The sequence below is a fragment of the Falco cherrug genome, chromosome 4, assembly GCF_023634085.1.
Source record: "Falco cherrug isolate bFalChe1 chromosome 4, bFalChe1.pri, whole genome shotgun sequence".
NCBI classification, from domain to species: domain Eukaryota; kingdom Metazoa; phylum Chordata; class Aves; order Falconiformes; family Falconidae; genus Falco; species Falco cherrug.
In genome coordinates this window covers 33172877-33197359 of record NC_073700.1, presented here as the reverse complement: position 1 = coordinate 33197359, position 24483 = coordinate 33172877, and the positions used below count along the sequence as shown (strand labels likewise).

At 39.3% G+C, this 24483-nt stretch overlaps 3 protein-coding genes across 9 annotated transcripts in view; 2 read left to right on the top strand and 1 right to left on the bottom strand.

Annotated features, from left to right (window-relative positions):
• Positions 1-76: 76 nt before the first annotated feature.
• Positions 77-3815, bottom strand: AIMP2 (aminoacyl tRNA synthetase complex interacting multifunctional protein 2). The gene is made up of 4 exons (XM_055706901.1): positions 3632-3815; positions 1888-2094; positions 1118-1349; positions 77-598 (listed from the first exon to the last, which is right to left on the bottom strand). The coding sequence occupies exons 1-4, from the start codon at positions 3761-3763 to the stop codon at positions 213-215; spliced, it is 957 nt and encodes a 318-aa protein (XP_055562876.1). The 5' UTR covers positions 3764-3815; the 3' UTR covers positions 77-212.
• Positions 3816-4072: 257 nt separating this feature from the next.
• Positions 4073-16896, top strand: PMS2 (PMS1 homolog 2, mismatch repair system component). Of its 3 annotated transcripts, none has more exons than XM_055706896.1 (15): positions 4073-4157; positions 4553-4692; positions 5298-5384; positions 6465-6567; positions 7279-7462; positions 7964-8131; positions 9479-9576; positions 10346-10445; positions 10723-10807; positions 11296-11448; positions 12534-12709; positions 14367-14440; positions 14916-15016; positions 15921-16090; positions 16470-16896. In XM_055706896.1, the coding sequence occupies exons 1-15, from the start codon at positions 4138-4140 to the stop codon at positions 16611-16613; spliced, it is 1803 nt and encodes a 600-aa protein (XP_055562871.1). In that variant the 5' UTR covers positions 4073-4137; the 3' UTR covers positions 16614-16896. The 3 variants fall into 3 exon arrangements, 2 of the variants coding, with proteins under 2 accessions (XP_055562871.1, XP_055562870.1); XM_055706895.1 differs by having other exon boundaries at positions 12534-13443; positions 14273-14440; XR_008731695.1 differs by lacking the exon at positions 16470-16896 and having other exon boundaries at positions 12534-13443; positions 15921-15960.
• Positions 16897-17789: 893 nt separating this feature from the next.
• Positions 17790-24483, top strand: part of LOC114016755 (radial spoke head 10 homolog B2-like) — a 24703-nt gene continuing 18009 nt past the window's right edge. For 4 of the 5 annotated variants that reach the window (XM_027810082.2, XM_055708527.1, XM_055708526.1 and 1 more), the window contains exons 1-9: positions 17790-17995; positions 18585-18900; positions 19568-19643; positions 19911-19979; positions 20181-20354; positions 21370-21455; positions 22111-22231; positions 23084-23260; positions 23961-24102. In XM_027810082.2, the coding sequence (XP_027665883.1) occupies positions 18647-18900; positions 19568-19643; positions 19911-19979; positions 20181-20354; positions 21370-21455; positions 22111-22231; positions 23084-23260; positions 23961-24102 (1099 nt within the window). In that variant the 5' untranslated portion in view covers positions 17790-17995; positions 18585-18646. The remainder of the gene's footprint in view (positions 17996-18584; positions 18901-19567; positions 19644-19910; positions 19980-20180; positions 20355-21369; positions 21456-22110; positions 22232-23083; positions 23261-23960; positions 24103-24483) is intronic. The other variant, XM_055708528.1, reaches the window with a different exon arrangement.

Genomic DNA, 24483 nt, shown 5'->3' with positions numbered 1-24483 from the left:
TTAGATGCTTTATAATCATAAAGCAAATATGCATGTTGTGCATCAGTTACAGAAGAGGAATGTCACACCCAAAAGGTAGCTGTAACATTTTTATTGACTTTAGAATTCTGTCCAACTGTAGTACTTGAATACATCTCCAAAATGACTCACACCACTACAGCAGGCAGGAGGTGGAGTAAGGTTAAAATTACACCATTATGAAGAGTACAGGCTTACTTCAGTAGCTTCATAACAGAGCCAAAAGGTGCCAAGTTCTCACATGACTTCATCCATTTTTGCACATTGGCTGGGGCAGCATTTGCACTACCTGTCTGCTGAAGCGCACACCACGCAACAATGTCTGCTACGGTGAGTTCATTTCCCACCAGCCACGCTGTCTTGCCCAGAGCAGCATTCATAGAGCGCAAGACTGCTCCTTTTTCCTTACTGCTACCTTCTTTTAGCTGGAAGATGGCGGTATCGACCCAGCTGTCAATCAAAGTTGAAGTAACTGCGTTGTACTTCTGGCCAAACAGGGAAAAGAGAAATCTAGCGATGTTCCCTTCTCCTTCAATAGGGCACATTGTTTGAACGCTAAACTTCATCTGGGGTTTTGGAACTGAAATTAAGAAAAGAAAAAACTGAATACCACATGGTAGAGAAGTTAAGTCTAATGGTAATTCTGTGATATATTTTATTTGTGATGCCAGCGACACTGTTAACATCATTAATCTGATAGACAATTTTCAGTTTTCTTAGTCTAAATACTCAGACTAAGGCAGGAACCTGGGATACTGGTTTTCATAAACTTCACTCAAATCTCCCACTTAACTTCTACCTAACTTATTTGTAGAAACTGAAAAACACTTCTATAAAAAAAATCCTGTGGGTACAACCAACTGTGTAAATGCCACATGTATTTTAATAGCAGGAACCACAAAAAAGAGTCTTCTTCATCCTCTCTCCCCATCATTGCTGACAGCTATAAAAAGAGAGCAGAAACGCTTTTTCTGCTGTATGTATCCTTTATGTGTCAGCACAAAGACAACAAAGCATCTGTTGTCAAGGTTTTATAGCCCAAGTTGCAATTTTTTCACCTACTGTAAAATATTGGTCTACAAGTTAACTTCATTCTTACCATCCTTCCAAATAAGAGTAAAGCCCAACTGATACTCATGACGTGGCTGCTTCGTAGTCTGCTCTCCAAAGCATTTCATGAGGTTTTCTGGCACACTTTTCACAGATGAATGCGTGTGAACTGCTGATAGTATTTTAAAGCGTTCACAAAGCAGACTGTGCAGTACTAGTAATGATAGTGGAGGTAGAGAAGGGTTGGCGTTGATTACAACATCTTTCAGGGCACCATAATCCTGAACAGAAAGGAAAACATTCAGCAGGTGAGACACGTTCCAGATCAGACTCTGAAGTAGCGGTGGTTTCATTTGACACCAAAACGTACCTACCCCTGCATGCGTAGGTCTGAAATTCTAATGATATTTACATAAATCAATTAAATCAAGTTTGGATGTTTAAAACTTGCTTAAACATTTAATCATCTTCCTCAACAAATAATTCAAGAACATGACTGAGGTAAAGACTAGTCCAATCTGAAGTCACAGTTAAAATTTCCAGTTTGTAACAAACAAGAGAACAACTGTCATAATTTCAAAATTAACCGTTCTAGCTTGGAATTATATCCAAATAGGAATATGTAGGATTTAGTATTTAATCAATGTCTGGATCTATAATCTGGATGCCCACAATGAAATGGTGGTTGTAGGTTATTTTACGGCTATAAGACTTGTATACTGAGTTCTGAGTATCCCAGGGTTTAATGCCACCCTTCCAATCCTGAAAATCTGAGAGCAAAGAAAGTATCTCTCAGTGTGTATGTTCAACTAAACTTACCTTCCCAAGCATCAAATCTAAGTCTGCTCCATTTGCTGTCAAAGGGGAACCTTCATCGGTTTGAATGATATTAGTTACATCAAAATCAGCATCTGGGGTTTGGATCATCTTTGAGAGACCATCGACAGCACTCTTCAGTTCATACAAGCGTTTTAGAATCTCTTCCTGGCGGGATTCAAGTGCTTGAAGTGATGGGTCAACTTCTTCCTACAGGAGAGGAAAAAACAACGTCACATAAACGTTTGCTCAGCTCAGTGTCAAAAAAGCCTATGGCTCACTTGACAGTAAGTTCTGAAAGACTTCAAACACATTCAAATCATGAGAACACCGTGGAGTAGTGTCATGGTCTTAATGTCTTACTAGTTCCCTCTCTTGTCTGTACAAATGTCATGAGAAATGGGTTATCTAATCAAGTCTCTGGAATCTTCCTGCCTAACATCTTTTTTTGAACTACTAGCTACAGAAAACTCTGCAATATAGTAAAAATCAGATCACAAACACAGAAACTTAAAAGTTGACAGTGAAATGCTAAATTAAAACCTGAAAAAACAAAGTTAGCTTGTCACGATTCTCCTTGGCCCAGAAGAACAGACTGGTAGAAGTATATGCTGAGGCTGCTGAACAAGTAAACTTTTTGACAATTCAGGAAGTTAATAAAAGTAAAAAAACCCTGCAGGTTTAGATGGATGGTGTATCATACGAAATCACTCTTGGTAGTCATTCTTGTTTCAGAGAATATATAGAAAAAAGGACCATAGACTTTGCTACATGTTAATCCCAGCGCATGTTTCTGTTATTTCAGTTACCTTACGCTATCCCTTTTAAAAGAGGAAAATCCTGTGGGAGGTTTTAAGTCTACAAACATACAATAATGTTAAAGAAAAATCTTTACAGAGATAATCCATTTCTAAGCATCCTGAATAAGGATTAACAAAACCCAAGCTATCAACCAAGCTTCCTTCTTGCAGCCTAATGGCTAAAGAGATACCAGCAAGGTACCAAGTGAAATCTTGATACCCACTTATACAACAGTCGCAAAGACAAGACAGAAAAACACCTCTGAAGTGACCATTATTTGGCTAGTACACACCTCCGAAATAAAAACCACTCTCAGAGGACACCAGTACGTAATACTTTGCTGTTGCAATGGGAGGGCATCTCAGTAAGCATTCCTGTGAAGTCCTGCCCCAAGTCTGCTCCTACCCAGTGCCTCCCCCAGCAGCCTTGGCACAGCAAGCACTCACAGGGAAGATAGGAGGCATCAAGCTAAAAATGGCCACGAGCACCCTGGAAGAATTCCAAGCATTGCTGACACTGGAGAGAGGCTGGCGTCAACTCCATGTATGTAACGTAGTATTCTGAGTTTTTCTCTTATTGAAAACACCTAAGGGAGCCGAAAAGCAGCGGCTTGTGTGGCTGGCTGGCTCCGTCCCAAGCGCCACAGGGCCGAGAGCCCGCAGCCGGCAGCGCGCTGCAGCGGGCAGGGCCGAGGCCTGCGAGCCCCGCACCGGCCCCGCGCTGGCTCGGCCCCGCTCAGCCCGCCGCGCCCAGGGCGGCAGAGCCCCTGACACCGCGCTGAGCATTACCGACGGCTTGAAATATATCCAGAGAAACTCCCGGCGCAGCTAAGCTCATTGAAGCGGGCGGCGCGCTGCGGCAGTGCCCAGGCTGGAAGTGCGGACCGCGGCCTGTACTGGCCTCCCCCCGCCCGGGCCCGGCCCTCCCGCCGCCCCACGGCTCCTACCTGCGGCGGCGGCGAGGCTGCGGGTGAGGGGCGGCGGTGCAGGCTGGGCAGGCGGTACATGCAGGTGGGCAGCTGCTCCGCCAGCACCTCCCCGCCCACCCTGTGGAAGGGCCTCAGCCGGTACATGGGCATGGCGCCTGTCGCCCGCACCGCGCACCCGCGCCCGGCCCGCCGCCGGTCCCGCCCGCCCGCGGCGCCCATTGGGCCATACGGGGAGCACTCGCCTTACTGACTCACCCGCGATCCAATGAGCGCTGGGGGATGCCGCACCGTCTCCTTGTCTTCTTGCTATTGGCCAGCGTGAGCCACGGATTCGTTAAGCGATAGGGCGAAAGGCGCAGCTGTCGGTGCTGACTAGGTAGCCTTACTGGCCAATTGATGTCAAGGGAGGTGCTAATTTGTTCAGGAGTGGCGGGCTCTTTTTTCCAGCGGCCAATGAGCGCGCGGGGGCGGAGCCTGCGGGAAGGTGATGCTGAGGGGAGCGCGGCGCGGCCCGCTGGGTCCCGATGGATGCGGCTGCGCCCTGGTGAGCCCCGGCCCCTCTAGCGGCGGTGGGTGCGGGCTGCCCCTCGCCGCGCTCCCTCCTCTCCCCTCCCCTCCCCTGCCCGGGCTGCCTCTCCCCACGGGAGGCTCGGGGCCCCGCTCCCCCGCGGTGGGCCGTGCCCTGGCCACCGGCGCCGCTGCGGCCTCCTGGGCCCGGCTGGCTTTTCGCTTCCCCCTCTGCCCCCCGACTTGCTCGGGGCAGCCCGTGGGCCTTCCCGGCAGTTCCGCACTGGATGCGGCCACCCGGGGTGGGGGTCGGTGTTGGAGCCCCGCCTCGCCCCTGGGTGCCGGGGCCAAGCGAGGGGTGGCTGGGCGAGACCAGGCTCTGACACCCCGTTACGCTGCCGTGTCTCCCCCCCGCCACTTCTCTCTTTCAAGCCTGCAGCCGGCCGGAGCCATCAAGCCCATCGACCGCAAGTCCGTCCATCGGATCTGTTCGGGGCAGGTGGTGCTGAGTCTCGGCACTGCCGTGAAAGAGCTAGTGGAAAACAGCCTGGATGCTGGAGCCACCAACATCGGTAACCTCATCTCATCGTAACTTCATAAAGCTTCGTAGACTTCTGAAGTACTTGTTCTTCCTCTAAACAGAGCCCATAGTAACAAATCTGTGCAAATACCATCTGGGCCACGCATGTTTGTGGTGGTTCTACACTTCAGGCAGATAAAGCATTTTGAATCTCCAGCTGGGCACTTAGAAGCATATGATTTTGTCTTTGTTATTTTATTTGTAGCCAGTTTTGATGTTAAATAAGGTGTGTGGCCTGTACAGGAGTGGTGACTGGGCTTTACGAGCCGGTGGCCTCATGAAAGCAGTTAAGGCAGGGCTGCAGTTTCCAGAGGTTCCCAGAGGTGCCAGGGTGATAGCTGGCATAGCTGGGAAAACTGTTCAGACAGAAGTGCAATGAATCTGAGCTGTCTGCAAGCACAGGCTGGTTGCACTGGATTGTCCTGACTTGACAGCTACGGGGATTTTTTGCTGCTGTTGTTCAAACTTGACATGGAAAAACCATTATCTGGTAAAGTTATTTCTAAGTACAAAGCTATTACTGAATACTGCGTGTGAGCATACAGAATTAAAAGAATAAAGCATACAGAATAAAATACTTGTTACTCAATTTTGTAGATATAAAACTTAAAGATCATGGAGCAGAACTGATAGAGGTTTCAGATAATGGAGGTGGAGTGGAAGAGGAGAACTTTGAAGGCTTGAGTAAGTTGAACCTTTTTCATAATTTATATTTGGACATTTTGAAAGAATATTTTCAGTGAGAAAGCTGCTTTTTTTTCTTAAACAAATGTCCTAAGTTTAATGGATACTCAGCTTTTACATAATGCACACGTGACCTGCAAGACTTGGGCAAAACGAGACTGGACTTATGCTATCATGGTTATAGTTCTTGTAGGTGAGAAGTAGACTTTGATTTGATTGCTTATTTAAGTGGAACAAATAATGCAAATAGAAGACAAAGTCCTATAAATGTTAATTTAGATTCATTCATGTTGAGTCATCAGTCATTACTGAGGGAGTAAAAGCTTTGTGAAAGTGACTGCTTTTGAGAGGTGAATTTTAACCTTGAATATTTGCTGAAAGTGAACTGCCTGGCTCTCAGATTTTCCATTTGCTTTGCAAGTTGCACAAAATGGGAGCAGAAACAATACTATATGATAAATGTAACAAGCCATTGCAACAGAAAGCTCTTTCTTTTTTTCATATAATGACTAGGGATCACTTTCACTATAAGCTATTAGTGACTTTGTGTGTTCATGGTATGTATTTGGTACATCAGAAACACACTCCGCTACTGTTCCAGGACAGGGAAAGCTCAGGGGTGCTGCTGCTAACAGTTTGTTACCTGGTGACTAGGCTGCACTGATCATGTAGGTTGAGGCCTCGTCAGCGGTGGTTGTGGCGGAAAAGGGTTATGCCTCTCCGCTATGTGCCGTGCACAGCACTGCAGCTGCCTTCTTGCAGGGCAAAATCTGTGAAAGGTGTATCGGTAGCAGGGGCAGGTACTGTGTACTGCTCCGAGGCATCTCAGAATGTAAATACCCATTGTGCTGTATGAATTTTGGGTGTAAGTATGGAGTAACAGGTGTATCTGAGGATTTTAAAGAATTCTTGCTTATAGGAAAAGGGAACATTGAATTATTTATTTGGTCTCTAATAATTATGTAAAATGCAATGAACAATACAGAAGGTTTTTTTGCTTCTTGATATGTATGCAAAATCTTCTTGCATAGACCACTGTCACTTTGAAGTGAAATATATATTCTAAATATCTTTTTCCAGCTCTGAAACATTATACATCAAAGATGCAAGATTTTTCTGATCTAATACATGTTGAAACATTTGGGTTTCGAGGTGAAGCGCTGAGTTCACTGTGTGCATTAAGGTATTAATATTAACCTTCTTATTAGTAGAAAGTTAGTATGCACAAAAATAACTGAAGTCAGCTTTTCGGTTTACCATTATTGATAAAATGAGGCTTTGGAAACTTCCAATTCCTTAATGTTAGGTTAGTTTTGAGTGGTAGATTGCAATACATCCTGAGCCCTTTCCAACCAATATTACTCTATGATTCTAAGCACCTGATTGGTCCTTTTATGTACAAAATGTAGTGTTGCTTAAGTATCCAAATCTTTACAGGATGGAACTGTATACTTGCTTTACATCTGAGGATCAGACACTTATGCACTGTAATTTCTAAGTGCTGTTTGCTAGGCTATAACTCATAAAAACTGTAATTAAATTTCTCCCAGACAAACTATACATTAGAAATAACACAGCTTTTATACTCAGCTCTGTGCATCAGGAATATCCTGCTGTTACGTGTTAGTATAAGGAACAGAGTGTCTAACAAAACCAGACTTTAACGTTGTGTTTTATGGGAGAACAATGAAAGGGGTATGAATTAAAAATGTTTGCGTCGTACCTATGAAAATGTTACAGTACTCATCAGGTATGTTTTTAGTTTGTGGTGAAGAATTAGTTTTAATTAAAGGAATAGTATTGGTGTAGTTTCTATGACTGATTAGGTCATGAGGAATGGATAAGAAAATACAGTGCTCAGTAAATAATTTTGTTGCCTCTTTCTTTCCATTAGTGATGTCACCATTTTTACCTGTCATAAGTCAGCAAAGGTTGGGACTCGTTTGGTATTTGATCACAATGGTAAAATTACTCAGAAAACTCCTTTTCCACGACAACAAGGAACAACAGTTAACATACAGCAGTTGTTTTATACTTTGCCAGTGCGGCATAAGGAATTTCAAAGAAACATTAAAAAGGTAGGTTAGATCAGAAATTATTAATTCAAGTGAGTGTCATACCCCGGGATTTATTCACGGATGGATGATATATGGTTCTATGTAGAAGACATTAATTGTGTCAAACTATTCCATGCCTGTCATATATATTAATTAAATAAGAAAACAGTCTTCCTGTGTACTTTCCTCTTCTGTTTTGTAGTGATTGGTTTTAGAAGTACGTTCTCAAATTTTCAGATTTTTGAAAAGAATCAATATCATGATCACTTTTGTGTATCTTAAAACTAGGGACTGCTGTTTTATGGCTAAATATTGATGGCGTAAACATGCTGTTTGTTTTTAAAGCACTGTTTTTCATATGTGTGTACATATTTTATTGAGTTTGTAAAGATTCTTAAAAATATTACTCTCTCTCCAATCCACTTTTTGTGTTACCTGCAAATATTGTATATTTTGTTTATACATTTTTGTTTCAAAAAGAGACATTTCACATAAATGTGAACTTTCTTTTTTCTTTAATAGGAATATGCAAAAATGGTCCAGCTATTGCAGGCATACTGTATTGTTTCAAAAGGAGTGCGGATTAACTGCACTAATCAAGTTGGCCAAGGAAAAAAAAGCCCTGTGGTATCCACTGCTGGAAGTTCTAGTTTGAAGGAAAACATTGGAGCAGTATTTGGGCAAAAACAGGTATTACTTTTATTACTGAAAAGGGAGATAATAGAGCTTTATAGAGAGATTTTTAATACCTAATAAATAGAGGGGCTGTAGGAAACCTTTAAACTGTAGGATGGAGCATGTGTTGACTTCTAGCACGCCCTACAGGTTGAAAAAGGAGGAACAGCGCAGCCTCCACAGATTTCCTTGATGTTTCTAAATCTGCTTAGAGATGTTTTGATGGAAGAGAAATTATTTAAGAGACAGGGTTATTGCGTAATATCATTTCGAAGCCAGTTTTATGAGCTGTTGTGCCAGCAAGCCTCTGAACGTTTGTGCTTTTGAAAAACAGTATGGGCACCAAGGTCTGTAAGTCACTAGAAGAAGCAATTTCAAAAATACCCTAAAAATGGTGTGATGCGAAAGCCTTAATTGGGAAACAGAAAACTGAGGTGTTTCTAGCTTTTGCAGCCTCTTCCTATGAAGCTTAAGTTTCATTAGTGTTCTGGTTAACCTTTAAATGGGATTGCGTCAGCCCCTGTAGAGGTATAGACTGTGACACTTTCTACGTAATAGTTATAAAAATAATTGTTATCCTCTAGGAGGGAAGTAAAGATGAAAAAAAGCATGAAAACATCCTTCCTACAGCTGTATTTTACAAGGAGTATTGAGTGGTTAGTAGTTGCTGGTTGTTGATAAGCACTTTCTCCCTTTGCAGTGGGAATGTAGAGATTTCAAAGCCTGTTCATGCTGTGGCTGAAAGAAGAGATGAAAGATGTAACTCTGTCTTGCCCCATAGCAACAAGCATAGCTGAAAATTCAGTGTTACCTGAATAGAATGTTTAGCTTATAGCCTGCTTAGATATTATCAAATACTTAAATGTAAAACCAGTACATAATGCTCTAATGACAGAAAAATAATAGTGGCATGACTAGAAAAATATTTGTGGTAAACAGATCTGTACTTAGGCAGCTTGTGATTCAAATAATATATCTTTTCTAATAGTTTTGTTGCTCTTTCAAAAGAAATTTCTGTTACTCTTCTTGCCTTTTGTTTTTGCATAGAACTTGATTAGGTCAATGTATGTAGCTGGAGAGTCCAAACTGTGTCAATCATGTTGTTGTTCTGTCTACATATATTTTAAATTAAGGGTCTGGAGTGATATCAGAGGATGAGCACAGCTATTCATTAAGGCGTTGTTTCTGTTTCTCAGTAAGCAGTGCTACTGTCTTCTAGTAAGTTTGGATATTTTGAGTATTTGCCTTTCAGCACACTTGAAAAAACCCACGATTTTATCAAATGGATTTTAAGGCTAATAAATAATAAAATAGAAGGAAAGAATCTATTAATTTTTAATGTTTCACTTCCTTTTTTTTTAGTTGCAGAGCCTCATTCCTTTTGTTCAGCTACCTCCTAATGACGCTGTTTGTGAAGAATATGGACTCAACACCACTGACATGCCACAACATCTTTACAGGTAATCAGAAAAGTACAAACCTGTGTTGGCAGTGCAATCTTACCATAACCAAAAATGAAAAAAAAAAAAAAAGTCTGGTGGTTAACAGTATTAAAAATAACTAAGAATAGCATAGTAGATATTAGTGTACAGTTTGGGAAAGAGCATGACTTGATTCATAAAGTTAATTCAGGACCAAGATTTTGCTAGTCAGATGAGTGGGAAGATCAAAATGACTACTCCTTGTGTCCTAGTTAGTTACATATCACCATAGTCTTCTGCTGAATGTCACTTTTGTCAGTTTCTTGAGTAACTGGATGGATAAATTGTATCAGTTGTTTTTATATGTATATACTGTATTTCTTCATTAGTGTTACTGTGAAATGGTGCAAGATGAATGTAAATCAGTTTGTGTAAGTAAATTGCCCTTTACTTAGTGTGTACTTTTTGTTCTCACTGTACATGAGATCAGCAAGTGAATGTATCAATATCTGCCCAATGACAGTTCACAACTCACTTCTGCTTTCAGAGCAGGAGAATTACAAATGCCATTTCTTTTGAAATCAGAGTGAGCAACTTTCTCAGTTGTCTGATGCCTTTTAGGAGCTGAATGTCTAGCCTTTGTCGAATAAGGAATTGGGAGAGGAAATACGTATACATATTTACTGAAACTAATAGTGTTCTAGCCCCTTATAAAATACTCTTCCATTGAATATGCTCAGAGTCAGAAACATTTATTTTGCTTTGCTCCTCCATTTTACCTTACTGTTATGTTATTATTATTCAACAGTATTACAGGCTTCATTTCTCGCTGTGATCATGGTGTTGGAAGGAGTGCAACAGACAGACAGTTTTTCTTTATCAACCAACGTCCATGTGATCCAGCAAGGGTGAGGTTTTTGCTTTTCTAACATCACCAGCACTGACTTGTTTGATGTTCTCTGAAAACCTCTGGATTAGTAGCAGATACGTGTATTTTTGGCTTGATCCTGCAAGTTCCTGTGTCTCAGGTTTTTGTCTTCATTGTGTCTATTTGTGTGAACAAAAGCTTGATCATACAAGGTATGATTTAATTCATTAATTGTTTTGGAGAGGGTTAAATAACACTCTGGTGGGAAACAGAAGATAATAGTATAGATATCTATTGTTTTTTCACCATCTCTGCAGGTTGTCAAGCTTGTGAATGAAGTTTATCACTTATACAATAAACACCAGTATCCATTTGTTGTCCTTAATATTTGTGTAGATTCTGGTAAGTTATGAATAATTTTCAGTAACTTCAGTAAAGGCCATAACTTCATTGAAGAATAAATTATATTTATTTAGAGAATATTGTAACTTTTAGCTGTATGACTTCCTGTACTGTGACAATTTTTTGACCTACAGTTGGCGAGGGAGAGAGATGGTATAGCTGTGGTTCCACCTTTTTTCCCCTCCACTTTTTGTATACTCAGAAGTAATTTCTTATCTCGGGTAATGAGAAAAAGGCAGTCTTGTGGTTAGCTTAAATACAGGAAAACTTGTATCATGTTATTGTACAGAACTGGCTTCTGTTTTGTTTGCTGGAATGCTGAGAAAGTTCAAAATTTCCTTTGGGGACATACTGTGAATGTTAACTGTGGCTTTGGTTTTAATCCTGTGAAGTAAAAATGGAGGGTAAAAGGGCAGAGAACTGATCTAAGAGTAGAAATGATTTTTTTTTTTCATTTATAATGTGATTGTTTTTCTTTGTTTTTTTAGAGTGTGTTGACATCAATGTAACTCCAGACAAAAGACAAATTTTACTTCAGGAGGAAAAGCTTTTATTAGCAATTTTAAAAACGTCTCTGATGGCGATGTTTGGTAGTGATATTAACAAACTGAATGTCAATCAGACACTTCTTAACATTGCAGGTAGGACACAAGATGTGAAAGTTTTGTGTATGACATATGGTAGAGAATTGAAAATGGAAAAATGTGCTTGCAAAAATCTAAAGAAGAAATGAAAAATATGTCTGGCTGTTAATTGATAGACCTTTCAGGGCAGATTTTTTTATGTAGTAGCTTAAATTGAAAGATTGTTGTTGACATCAAATAATAAAGAAGGACCCTAAGCTGTTAAGTGATCGTTACGGGAATTATGCATGCCAGCACATGATTTACAGTCAACTTTATGGGGAAAACATTAATACTAGATTAATTGATAATGCTTGAAAAAGATTTCTTCCAAGATATTGGAAGAAATCTGTGTTTCCTTTATTTAAATGTCCTTGAGAAAGAATGGTTAAGGTCTCATAAATAAAATCTAAGATTTGAATATGAGTTTATTGGATTTTGAAATTTGATTCTTTACGATAACTACAGAAATTGCTGCTAACTCTTGTGACTATATAATCTTTCAAAATTGGTTTTCACTGTTAACACCACCACATCTTCCTCACTTCTTTCAACAGGACCCCTTCTAATTTTCTTTTTTACTGATGTATAGAATCAGTTGAAGCCTGATTCTTACTGTTATTTTAAATTAATCTTTAGTAAAATACATGTCAGCCTGACATTTGTGAGGGTGAAGTCCTCTCATTCAAGTCCTCTACAAGTCACATACAGAACAAATGTCTATTATGCCAGCTCCTTAAGCAATGGATTTTTGTAGCGACCATTAAAGTGTAAGAGCTGTTGACTCTTCATTGTCATTCGGTTGTTAAACTCCTGATAATATAAATAAGCGTGCTGATTGGCCTTATTGCAGTTCCAGTTTAAAAAGATTACAAATTCATTCATACAAGTACTATTAAGTTTCTTAAAGATGTAACTGCCTGTCTGTTAGATATTAATGCATTTCAGCCCCATACTCAGTTATTGTCTGAAGCTTAAGGGCTCCATTGAGGAGTTTACTATTTTTATACCTCTTTTGCATTCCCTCTACTAAAGCAAATAACTTAATTCATGTTTCCAGCTAACTTAGAATCTTGAAATGTTCTTTATTCTGGTTTTATTAGGCAACCTGATGAAGACACTTCCTGAAGAGAGAGAAAAGCCTCAGGCAGAAATGCTGCCTGATTCTAAGACTGAAAATCCAAGTGGTGAAGGAAAAAGAATAATGAGTCTTGCCAGATTAAGGGAGTCATTCTCTCTCCATCAAATGACAGAGAGTAATTTTCAGAGCCCTAAAAAGGTAAAACAGCAGCAGAGCTCCCGTAGACAAATGTCACTTGATACCACTTTGAGTACTGTAAAGACTCAAAAGTCTGCCTTGACTAAGGAGCCTGAGAGTTGTCATGAGATGGACTCAAAGATGTCAATTCCCAGCAGATGCTTGAGAAAATCAGAAGATAATGCAGATTCTGGATTCTGTAGCATTTCTGAGTCAGATGCCAGATGTAGTACACCAGAAGCTGGGAGTTGCACCAATATTGAAAGTGTAATTAATTCTTCTGAAGAATTCTGTAGCTCGGAAGAACAACCTCAAAATGAATGTCTTAAAACTGTTGGATGTAGTGAGCAGTCATTGGAATGTGATGTTCAGGTCTTGGGTGCTGAACATAAGTTAAATCAAGTGAATGACTGGACTAATCAAAATCAGTTATCTCAAGAAGCCAGTAGCTCTTTCCCAAGAGTAAGATGTTTGAAAAGCAGAAGCTTTAAAAGTGAAGCATGTGACTTCAAGGCAGGTAAATGTCCTGAAGCGAAGAATACCGTGAACGATATGCCAACTGTTGATGTACTGGTAGAAGTTAAAAAGAAAACTGTGCCACTTGAATTCTCTATGAAGGTTTTAACAGAAAAGGTAAAAAAGGTAATAAGGCAAAACCAGAAAAGTACAGAAACACAAAATTACAGAAGATTTAAAGCAAAAATTAGTCCTGGAGAAAATAAAGTAGCAGAAGATGAATTGAGAAAAGAGATCAGGTACTTTCACCTTCTTAACATATTCTGTTCATCAATTAATAAAAGTACTTAAGGAAAAGGGGGTGGGCAGAGGCTTACATCCACCTGTTAGTTTTGAACATATCTTTTATTTAACATACGCCATTATAATGTCCATTTAACAAGTTACTTTACCTGACAGACCAGCTGTTTGAACTAAGTGCAAACAGAATGTGGAAAAAGACACCAAAAAGGCCACAGGCACCATAATTTGGCTTAGTTCAGACTTGTAATTTGCAGTGCGGTCAGAGAAACACCAAATGTCATGATGGATGAAAACACTCTGAAAAGACTGCATAAATCATATTTCTCTCTAGTGCAAATTTGAAATTTGGTGAGACATGGCTGTGAAAATAAGTTACATTCAGGTGGTCACTGGACAGTAAAAGTCTACGATTTTGGATTTAAAAAAAAAAAGTGTTACAAAAGCCTTCTAATTGCAAAAAGAAGGCAAATACGTCAGCTGCCTTAATTCAAAACCATAATGCTGCCTCCAGTGTTACTCACTTGGACTATCATCATACTGCCCGTTTCTAATTTTATTATGACTAGTGGCTGTATTTAAAATGGAGAATCCCAAATGAATCCTGTCTTAGTGATGGATTGTGTTCTGCCAGAAATGGCTTCATTAGTCAATGGTAGATTTCAGATAACTGTACTTCACATTCATATTCTGCTTAAATGAGATTATTTTTTCTTTTTTCTTTAAAGTGTGTTCTGCAGGGGAGAAAAGGATCTTTTCGAGTTTTACAGTCTAACATGGTAACTGATGAGATGTAACTCATAATCTGTTTATATTTTCTATATGCAGTAAAGAAATGTTTGCAAAAATGGAAATCATTGGCCAGTTCAATTTAGGGTTTATAATAGCAAAGTTGAATTCTGATCTTTTCATAATTGACCAGCATGCTACTGATGAGAAATACAACTTTGAGATGTTACAGCAACACACTGTTCTTCAAGGTCAGAAGCTGATGGTGTAAGTATTTTCAGTGTTTTAACAATAATTAAGTTTAATTCAGTGTTTCAGAGGGATATCTATATGTAGTATTTCACACATTCAAAATATTTAAGACAAAAGTTGTTTTTATGCTCTGTGTTTCAAAGAGTCAATCTTTGTGTGAAAAATAAATTCCAGATAGTCTTGTAGCTATGCAGCAAGTCAGTGGTCAAACAGATCTCACAGTGGACTTACATGGCAGCCCACAGTTTGGTAAGCGTGGTCATATAGTGAGGATGCAGGACACTGTGATTGCAACAAGGAGTGCTGCCCAACCAAGTTCATTCTGCTGAGTAACACTTGGAAGTGATCTGCTCAGGAGTGAGATTTTTAACAAAGCTAAGTGAGATGTTTTAATCGGGTTCAGAAGCAATCTAGAGATACTAATATAAAGCTCTCTATCTTAAGTAGTTTGTACTATGTATCTATGCAATACTGTATTTTCCTCTTTCAGGCCTCAAAATCTCAATTTAACAGCTGTAAATGAAACTGTATTGATTGAAAACCTGGAAATATTCAGAAAAAATGGGTTTGATTTTGTCATAAATGAAAATGGTGAGTTTCGGCCAGAATTGCTGGGATTAGTTCAACTGTTTCATATCATCTATTATGCCAAAATCCCTGTTGGTAGTTACTAGAAACTTGGAAATTATGTGCATTGTAGTATATGGTTGGTTTGGTTTTTAAGACTTGGGAGTTTGTGGTCTCTGCGCTATTTAACAGAACATTGTAGAGTATTTATCTCACCAGCTTTTTACAGAAGTTTCTGAATACTCTTTGGACTCACTATTTGATTATATAACTGGATGTGTATTTTCAGGATGTGTTACGTCCTTTTGGTTTTTTATTAGTACAGTTGCTGGTCCCAGCAGGGTTACATGCAGGCAAATGATAAATCTAGTAATTTTAAATTAATAGATACATTGGTAAAGTATGTTCTTTGGTTGTCTTTGTACTTCTGAGCAAACTGCATAACCGCAAGCTCCTTATTCTTTTCCTTATACAGCAAGAGTAATGCAAGTGCCATGTATTAGCCATTTTGGTATTTGGGAAGACACTACAGGTTTTTTCCACATCCTTCCTTCCAGAATCTCCTTTTTTTTTTTGTCTAAAATGTTATTAATTATCAATCTCTTACCAACAAAAAATCTTTAATTATTTTGTAGTCACGTAACCTCAAAATAGCTTCATTAAACCATTTGTCTTTGAAATTGAAGGGTTTGTCAGAAATTGGATCCATCTGCTTTTTAAGTTTGCAAGCAAATTTTTTTTGTTAATGTTAAAAGGGCATTTGTCGTAGTTACCACTCTGGTTAGTAACATCCATTAAAAGACTAAATTTAAACCTTAGCATATATGCAGATCACATCATATTAATGTATCAAAGTAGCTTCTCAATTTTCCTCTCAAGAAGTAATTTCCTGTAGTGTTCTGTTTATTAATTATTGCAAATCTTTCAGCTCCTGTAACACAAAGAATTAAATTAATATCATTGCCAACAAGCAAAAACTGGACTTTTGGTCCACAAGACATTGACGAGCTGATCTTCATGTTGAGTGACTGCCCTGGAGTCATGTGTAGGCCCTCCAGGGTCAGACAGATGTTTGCTTCTCGAGCTTGCAGGAAGTCTGTAAGTACTGCACTTGATGTTTGTTTTCAAATAAATACTGGATTTTCTGTTGTATTTTAGGTGGCTGTATTTCTATATATGTTGCAGGGAAAGTTCATTTACTGTTGAGTGTCAACAGCTAATATCCTTCCTTTTGTTCCTTGTGTTTTTGTGTAGCGTAACTTGGGAATATTTTCTGGTAGTTTTATATTTTGTTTCAAACTAGTACACTTACGAACATACTTAGCTGTATTTTGTCTTCTGATCATCTTGTAGGTCTTTCTGCTTTTAATGCTTTGCACAGTATTTATATGCTTTAGTAGCTGAAGTACTGTTCTTATCTGTGTCAGTTGTCAATATGCAGAAAGAAAACAATTGGGTTTTTTGCTTTGACTTGCAGGTGATGATTGGAACTGCACTGAACGTGCAGGAAATGAGAAAACTGATCAACCATATGGGTGAGATTGAGCATCCCTGGAACTGCCCCCATGGAAGGCCTACTATGAGACACATAGTCAGTTTAGACTTGATTTCACCAGAATAAGTCAGTTTGTTTATTATCATTTTCGATTTTAATTCTTGGCGGTATTTTGAGCTTTTATCCTGACTCTTTTGAGTAAAGAGAATTTTAGCCAGTGTTCAAGAAGACAGTAACACTTCAAGGCGTTCAGCAGGGTTTCATCGTTACTCCTATCAAGTCAACAGTATCAACGTGCTGGATTGAATTTGTATGTAAATAACGTTTCTTTTATTGCAATTTACTGTGTGTATTACTTATTTTTGCAATCAAGTCTTTTAAAAAATAAATACAAAATGTTTATATATAAGAGTAGATGAATGTCACAGCAAATACACTGATTCTTCAAAAAAAGTGGAATGTGAATTTGTCTCTAGCGACGCCATAAAACAGACATTACCTTTCTGGTTTTATACAACCTGTATATGAAAATTTTGAAGAAAACATAAATGATGCACAAGTGAAAATACTTCTTTCTTTTACCATATATATATTTTATACTAAAGCTGGGGTTTATTATCTAATCACTTCAACCGTTAATATGGCATTGAATAGTTAACTTACTGGTATCGGTTTAAGGCTTGAATAGAATAATTTATCTGGTGTATTTACTTTTAATTAGCGTTGTTCCCATCTGTATTCCAAACAATTTTTATTTTTCAAGGACAGGGATTCCTTTTCTAAGAATGAATGGGGAAAAAAGATGTGTCATGAGGCACTGCCCACAGGTCCGTCCAAATTCTATCTCAGAATCAAAATAGTTAGAAAACTGTCTTTTTGAATCAGGAATCTATTGCACTCTTCCACTTCTGTAGGACCAAGATTTGATGTAAGAAATCTTTTTATTGATGCCATTTCCTTGGCACCTCCATGTGCTGCTGCCAGAGCGGGCGGGGGCAGAGGCTGGATACGCCTCATCCATAACTCGCACCAAGGAGCACAAGTGGGCCAAGCGCCATGGATAAACGGCGCTGTGTGGAACCTGCATGGCAGCTGCTGAGCCCTCTTCTCCATCCACCATTTCTCTGGATGAAAATGCACCCAGATAAGGCAGTAGCCGTCCGCTTCCGTGCAACGCTGAATGAATCTCCGGCCCTGGAGCAAGGCCAGGGGCTGGCCTCCCTCAAGGGCTGAGGCCTGGCTCCCCTCAGGGGCCGCGGGGAGGCCGCTCCCCCTGGCGGCAGCGTGGGGCGTGCCCGGGCGGGGTGACGGCAGCCGGCGCCGCACTGCGGCTGTGCGGCGCGGGGCCCGCGGCTGTGAGGCGAGGGGCGGTGGAGCGAGGGTGCGGGTGGCTGCTGCGGGCGGGGAGGGCTTCCAGCGCCCGGGCTGCACTCGCCGGCCCGCTCGGGCCCTTGGTTCATCTGTTAATTGCCGGAGAGGAAGGAGGCGCGGGCTGGAAGCGAGCGGTGGTGAGAACATGGCGGCTGCCCCAGCCCTTCGCTGCCGGCCCGCGCCACTGCGGCACGGGGGTTTGGTTCTGTGTGACAGAGGGTGATGATCCGGCTGAAGTGAGAGGGAATTGTGATTGCAGCGGTTCAAGCAGCCCTGTAATCTTCAAGTAGTTTTTACCTTTATAAGCTATAGTGGTTATTCTGTGTTGTAGTTCAGTCTGCAACTCATAACTTTGAAAGCAAGTTGAGTAACAGTAAAGCCCTAAGTCTGGAGAAACCTGCCAAACTCACTTGTGAAAAATGGTTTTCAGCATTTCCCCATGGTTAAATCTAGACACCTAAAAACTAGTAAAGCTGGAGACCTCCGTGTAGAAAAAACAGGTCTATGGACAGTGGTTTGGTATGTACTGGGAGGTGAGTCACAAGTGTTGCTTCCCATTAGCCGTGTGGTCCGCCTACCACAAGCTAAAACCACTGCCTTGAGGAACTATTATTACAGGAATAACTTTAAAATCCATGCAAGTGTAATAATTAAGGAAAGATTGCTAGTTTTTCATGTAGTTAGCTGGGTTTTGATCTTTCATTTCTTTAATTGATTGGATTATAGGGGAAAAATCTTCACGTGTAGACACACAGAAGGAAAATAGATGTTGCGACAATTCAGTAGTTATGGCAAAGGATAAGAAGAAAGATGGCAAGAAGGCAGAAAAACCTGTGCGTCCCCCTATTCCTGCACAAGATACTGCAGCTGAGAGTAGGGCAACAAAGCCAACAGAATTGCAAACCGTGGTGAAAGGAGTGGAAGAGACGCAGGCAATTCCAGTGATAGCAGATAAAGAGTCAGAGGGGGTAAAGGAACCTCCGATCCAAGATGTTCCTCAATACTATGAGGAGGCTGTTCTTACTCAAGTGGTTGTAAAAAGGTATGCTTGTTACAAATACATCAGTGAAGTCAAGAATTCTTATTTGTCATACAAACATGAATTTGACTCTTGATTCGAGGCAGTGAATTGGGTTATTCAGACCCAGTAGCAATGATACCTTACAATGATACATGTGGAGTTCTGCTGCCTTCTTGCATTCTAGTGGTGTTGGTTCTGCCTGCCAAAAAGCCTCATTCTTTTAGTTTGTTCACCTATGGTGAAGTTTTGTTTAAGTGTACAGACTGTTGATGAAGAAAATGTAGCTAGTCCCTTAGTGTTGGGCTGCTCATACCTTGTAAGAATATCCTAAACTGAGGAAGCAGGTGAATGGCAGTGTTAACCAAATCCTTTGGTAGTTCAAGGGAACTAAATATAATGTTTCCCATACTGACCAGATTCCCTGGTTGTAAGCTAGTAAATGGCACCAATGTGATTTGTTTTTGTAATTGAAAGAAATACGGGTCTGAAGCAACACACAATTACATAAAATGTTACAAGGAAGGAGCAAAGAATTGGAAATTTTGTCATAGCTCCTTTCCGTACACAAGATGCAACCAGTGTGTATGTAGACTGTGGTAAATCAAAAGTAATTTATTGTATGTCTGTTGTGATTTAGGTCTACTGGCAGTGGCTTGAAATCTTCATCTTTAGTTTGTTTTCTTTGTAGCTATGAAGGTGAAAAAGTCCATGGATTGTATGAGGGTGAAGGATTTGCATATTTTGAGGGGGGAAATACATACAAGGTGAGTGTATAAATTAGAAAAAAAAAGTAGTGGATCAAGTTCTTTCTTTAGAACAGGCAGGCTATTTCTTTCAATGTAGGTGGAGGTTAAGCACTCCGAATATGTAAGAGCTGAAAGCTCTGTTGGTTTCTGGCATTAAAACTCTTCTTTTGAAACTAGTATTCGGAGGGGAATTAATATGTTGTTCTTTTGAAATCTTACAGTCATCATAGACTTCAGTTGTGGTAAGAATAAATTTAAAAACAATGCTGTTCTCTTCATTTGAAGGGCATGTTTTCTGAAGGGCTTATGCATGGACAAGGGACTTACACGTGGGCTGATGGTGTGAAGTACGAGGTAAAGTGCAATTTAATTTACAACTGAACACAATTTTAGCCAATTAGGTGTGCAAATTCAAGGAAAGTTGATAAGTTGCAGTAATTGGTACAGTACAGGTAGCAGCTGCAGAACTATGGCAGTGATGTCAGTCACAAGCCTGACTTGTCCCAGATAGCTGCAGAACAGTAAACCTGAATTGTTGCAATTTACTTTTTTTAGGGAACATTTGTTAAGAATGTGCAGATGTTTAGTGGCTGTTATACATGGAATGATGGCAGCATTTATGAAGGATCTATCAAGAATGGAGTTAGACATGGATTTGGATTTTTCAGGAGTGGTACTCATCCCGTTTCTTACATTGGCTATTGGTGTAAAGGCAAAAGACATGGAAAGGTAAGAACACCAAATGAGACCCTGGTCTTGGGTGACTGCCTTCTAAAACAGCAAGCGTTTTTGTAGTTTTGCAAAATGTTAAGTGCTGTTGCATGGTCTTATACTATGTAGAGATTTGTTTTTCCTAAAGATCTTCCCCGAAGTTCTGAATGCTAATTAAAACAATTAGGGTAGGATTTGTTTGTGGTAGAAAGGATGAACAGTATCCTAGAAAAGTAATTTTGGTTGGTTCTTTATGCTGCTCCAAGTAGATGATGACAAAGTCAAAACTGACAACAGCATCAGTAACCACATAATAATGAGAGAACAATTAGGTTCCAGTAGTGATAAAGCAATCCTACCTCCCAAATGTTTTTAGCTGACCAAATATGATAATTACAATTAAGACTGACTTACCTCGTGTAAGTGAAATGTAGTTCCAACTTTTTAAAGGCAAGTAGTGGGTTTTTTTGTCTGGTTTTATGCATCCAGATTGAGATGCTCTTTTTGGGCCTGACATTTGAAGATTGATGCTCCGCATGTGAGGAAAATCCATTCAAATCATATGGGTTATTTTTTCCTGTGTCACTAATGAGATACTAAAATCACACAGGTTGCTGTGGATGGTCACCCATGCAGTGGTCTGTCCAGTTTGTTCTGAGAGGAAGCCATCAGATAAAGACAGAACAATTAACTGTAGACCTACTGTTGGAAGTTGAATTCTGAATGAGTTAGAAAATTGATGTACCTCAGAGTGACTACTGTGATTAACTCTGAAAGCATTTCAGAGTGGTTTGAAAAACGTGGTAGACTTCAATGTAAGATGTATTTTTTTAAAAACTTGGCCTTTTTTAAGGTCTTCACTAATACTCATCAAAGAGGTTATTATTTAACTTTATCATGTCAGTTGCTTTCAGTACAGTGGTTCAAAGTGACTATAAGTAAGAGTGTGATTATGTTTGTCATAATTTATGTGATGTTTTATTAATGTAGATTAATACTGAGGTATTTAAATTGACTCTACTGTTTGTTTCAGGGTATTGTTTATTATGATCAGGAACATACTTCTTGGTATTCAGGCAACTGGGTAAATAACATCAAAGAAGGATGGGGAATGAGATGGTAAACATGTTAACACTTCTCCGTATCTTCTTTTTCATGTTTTATCATTCAGTTTCTCCTGTTGTGTAAAATGGATACAAATGCTGCTATTTCATGGTCACATGCACTTTCTGCAGTAGAATAAATAATTGTACAAAGTGCTTTGTAATAATGAAATAGACCTTCTCTATAACTTTCATTTTTAATATTGGTATATTTCTACCAATCATTCCACAAAAGAATGTCTAAAGACAAAATCCAAAATCAGCTTTGGTAAATCACACATTGACATTTAAAACAAATAAACTCAATTTAATTTGAACAGATGGAGCTGCTTTCATGAATAAATGATTTATTTGTGGAACTTTATATGAAAGAATATTTTGGTTAGCTGTGGTGAAGACTCTTCAGAAAAAAAGAACTGGTTAATTTCTTCTCAGTGACCTTTTAAGTTAAAAATAGGTAAACAGTGGGTACAATCAAACCTCTGTATCCATGTCAGTGTGAGCCACCTTTCAAATTAATGCATATATTCAGCATTAATAAATGCTAAATTTATTAGCAATGAGGCAATGAGGTTGCTAGTAAAATATAAATATATAAAATAAAATGCTTTTGTAGGATCCACTTAGAATTCAGTATGAATGAGTCATTAACTTTTATTGTTTTCTTGTAGCTATAAGTCTGGAAATATCTATGAAGGTCAGTGGGAGAAAAATGTACGTCATGGAAAAGGAAGAATGAGATGGTTGACAGCTAATCAAGAGTATATGGGACAGTGGGTGTATGGCGTACAGGTATTAAATTCTTCCCCAGCGACCTCTTTAATTCAGCGTTTTGTCTGTTACTCTAGTAAAACTAGGTAGGCAGTTTTGTGCAATATCAAAGGAGCTTTGTATGATTTTTGCCGGTTGAGATAGTGGAAATATGCTGTTTATTTTAAGTTGATTCTCATGTTAGCAACATCCGAATTGTTAAAAGGCTTTTGACTTAGTCTTAAAAAGTCATAATATAATTCTCTAATGAAAAATATAAACCTTTTTCATAAAAAAAAAGTTTAAAAAGTTACATGTTTGTGACTAAGCTTGAGGTAGGACTTCAGCAGTGAGTATACATTGCAATTTACTTCTCTGTCACCTGTGAAATATTAGACCACACTGTTCCCTCTTGTACAAATTTTATGAAGGAAGGAGAAGATTTCTGGCATTTTCTGTTCCTTCCATTTATTATTCTGTTGGGAAAAGAATGTGAGTGACTGTCTTTTCACTCTGTATAAAATTGTGGAGAAATCCAGCTTCTGGAACATCATGATTTTCTGTTTGGCCTGGTGTTCCTTGCCTCGCTTTTCAGCATTACAGTCAAAAGGCTTCAGGCAGGCAGGATGTCTTTAGGAGTCCTGCTGGTAGAGCTTGCTCAAGTTGGTATTGATTTGGTGTATTCTTTTGAGTGCTTCTCCCTCAGACCTTTGTAGAATATAGTTCTGTGGGTGGTTTGAAGTACTGCAGCTATCAGCTAGGTGCTTTTATTTGAGACATTTGCCAACAGTGACTCTTAAAGATGCCTAGGTGGTGCTCCTTTTTGAAAGTCTCGACCTATAGCAATCACAGCTCTTCTGGAGATGTTTTTTTCTAATCACACATCTTTTTCAGCATGGATGTGGCACCCACATATGGTTTTTGAAGAGAATGCCAGCGTCTCAGTATCCTTTAAGGAATGAATACATAGGTGATTTTGTAAATGGGGAACGACATGGACGTGGGAAGTTCATATATGCCAGTGGAGCAGTGTACGATGGTGAATGGGTTTGTAATAAGAAGCAAGGCAAGGTGAGTATTGATAAGTAGGAAGACAAAACTACAGACAACACCAGAGGAGACTGCTCTGCTCTGTATGGTGGATCTCTAGTTTTCTGTATAGAAAACTACATTTGATTTGCATTGTGGATGGAGTCCCAGCATGAAGGGCAGAGTCCACTGCAAGAAGCAGGAGTCCTTCCAAGGACCTTGCCGAGGCACAGATTTGACTTTGTGATTAGATGTGTGTTGTGCATATAAAGAAAGAAGTTGAACTGTAGAGATTTTAAGTGCAATAGATTTATCTTGGTTTTTGCAGTGGTTGGTCAGTATTTCACTCTTACACTGTGAGCTAATGGGTATCAAGCTATCCTTGCACAGAGATGTTCTCATATTAACAGACTTAAAAAAACCTGTGAGTGGAGTGCCACATGTGCAAACAATGGATTGTAAACAAGTCTTTCTATATGGGGCGAAATGTTATTTCCTGAAAATACTTTTCAAAATCAAACAGCCACATGGGCAGTTTTTAAGCCAAGCAGTGTACTTTAATTAACAGATGACAAAGTATTTTATGAAAGCGGGTAGGAAAAATTTATTTTGTTTTATTTTATCTCATATATTCAGTTTTAGGCAAGATTCTTAAAAGGAAATTTGATTAAGAGCATTACTGGGTTTTTATTATCTTTGATTTTTATTTATATTGAAATTAATCACGTTAATCTGTTTATAGGGCAAGTTTGTCTTCAAGAATGGTCATGTTTATGAAGGAGAGTTCATAGATGATCGTATAGCACAATATCCTAATTTTCGAGTGGATGCAATGAATACAAAAGAGCTGAATGCCATTTGCACGGGAGGTAATTTTGGCACTGGTAAGCAGCTTAAGAAAGGAAATTCTGCTCAGTTCACATTTTGTTGTTCCTTTTTACTATAGTGTGAAGCTGTTCATACTTACTCAAGAGCCAGAGCTATTTCTCCAAAGAACTTTGATAAATATGGGAGTTATCTTAATAATTAATGAGTTTTGCTCCCATGCTTCTTGTTTCCTGTGCCTGACACTTTGACTCATCCACACTATGTCTTGTAATGCTTTTGGAACACTGTTTACTGAAAGTTTCATAACTTGTGTAATTTCTGCATTTCCTTTTGGCTAGGGGTTGAATTTGACAAAAGTACTCTTCAGATGTTACGCTGTTACTATGAAATCTCTACTCCTCACTGTAAAGGAGTCTGTTATTCTCAGTTTGAAGTCG

Coding starts and splice junctions, on each gene's coding strand:
- PMS2 (XM_055706895.1), top strand. CDS start 4,138: ATGGATGCGGCTGCGCCCTG. Junction 8,132..9,478: donor CAGTATTTGGGCAAAAACAG/GTATTACTTTTA, acceptor CTTTTTTTTTAG/TTGCAGAGCCTCATTCCTTT. Junction 11,449..12,533: donor GACACTTCTTAACATTGCAG/GTAGGACACAAG, acceptor TGGTTTTATTAG/GCAACCTGATGAAGACACTT.
- AIMP2 (XM_055706901.1), bottom strand. CDS start 3,763: ATGCCCATGTACCGGCTGAGGCCCTTCCACAGGGTGGGCGGGGAGGTG. Junction 2,095..3,631: donor CAGCCTCGCCGCCGCCGCAG/GTAGGAGCCGTG, acceptor CCTCTCCTGTAG/GAAGAAGTTGACCCATCACT. Junction 1,350..1,887: donor TAGATTTGATGCTTGGGAAG/GTAAGTTTAGTT, acceptor CTTTCTGTTCAG/GATTATGGTGCCCTGAAAGA.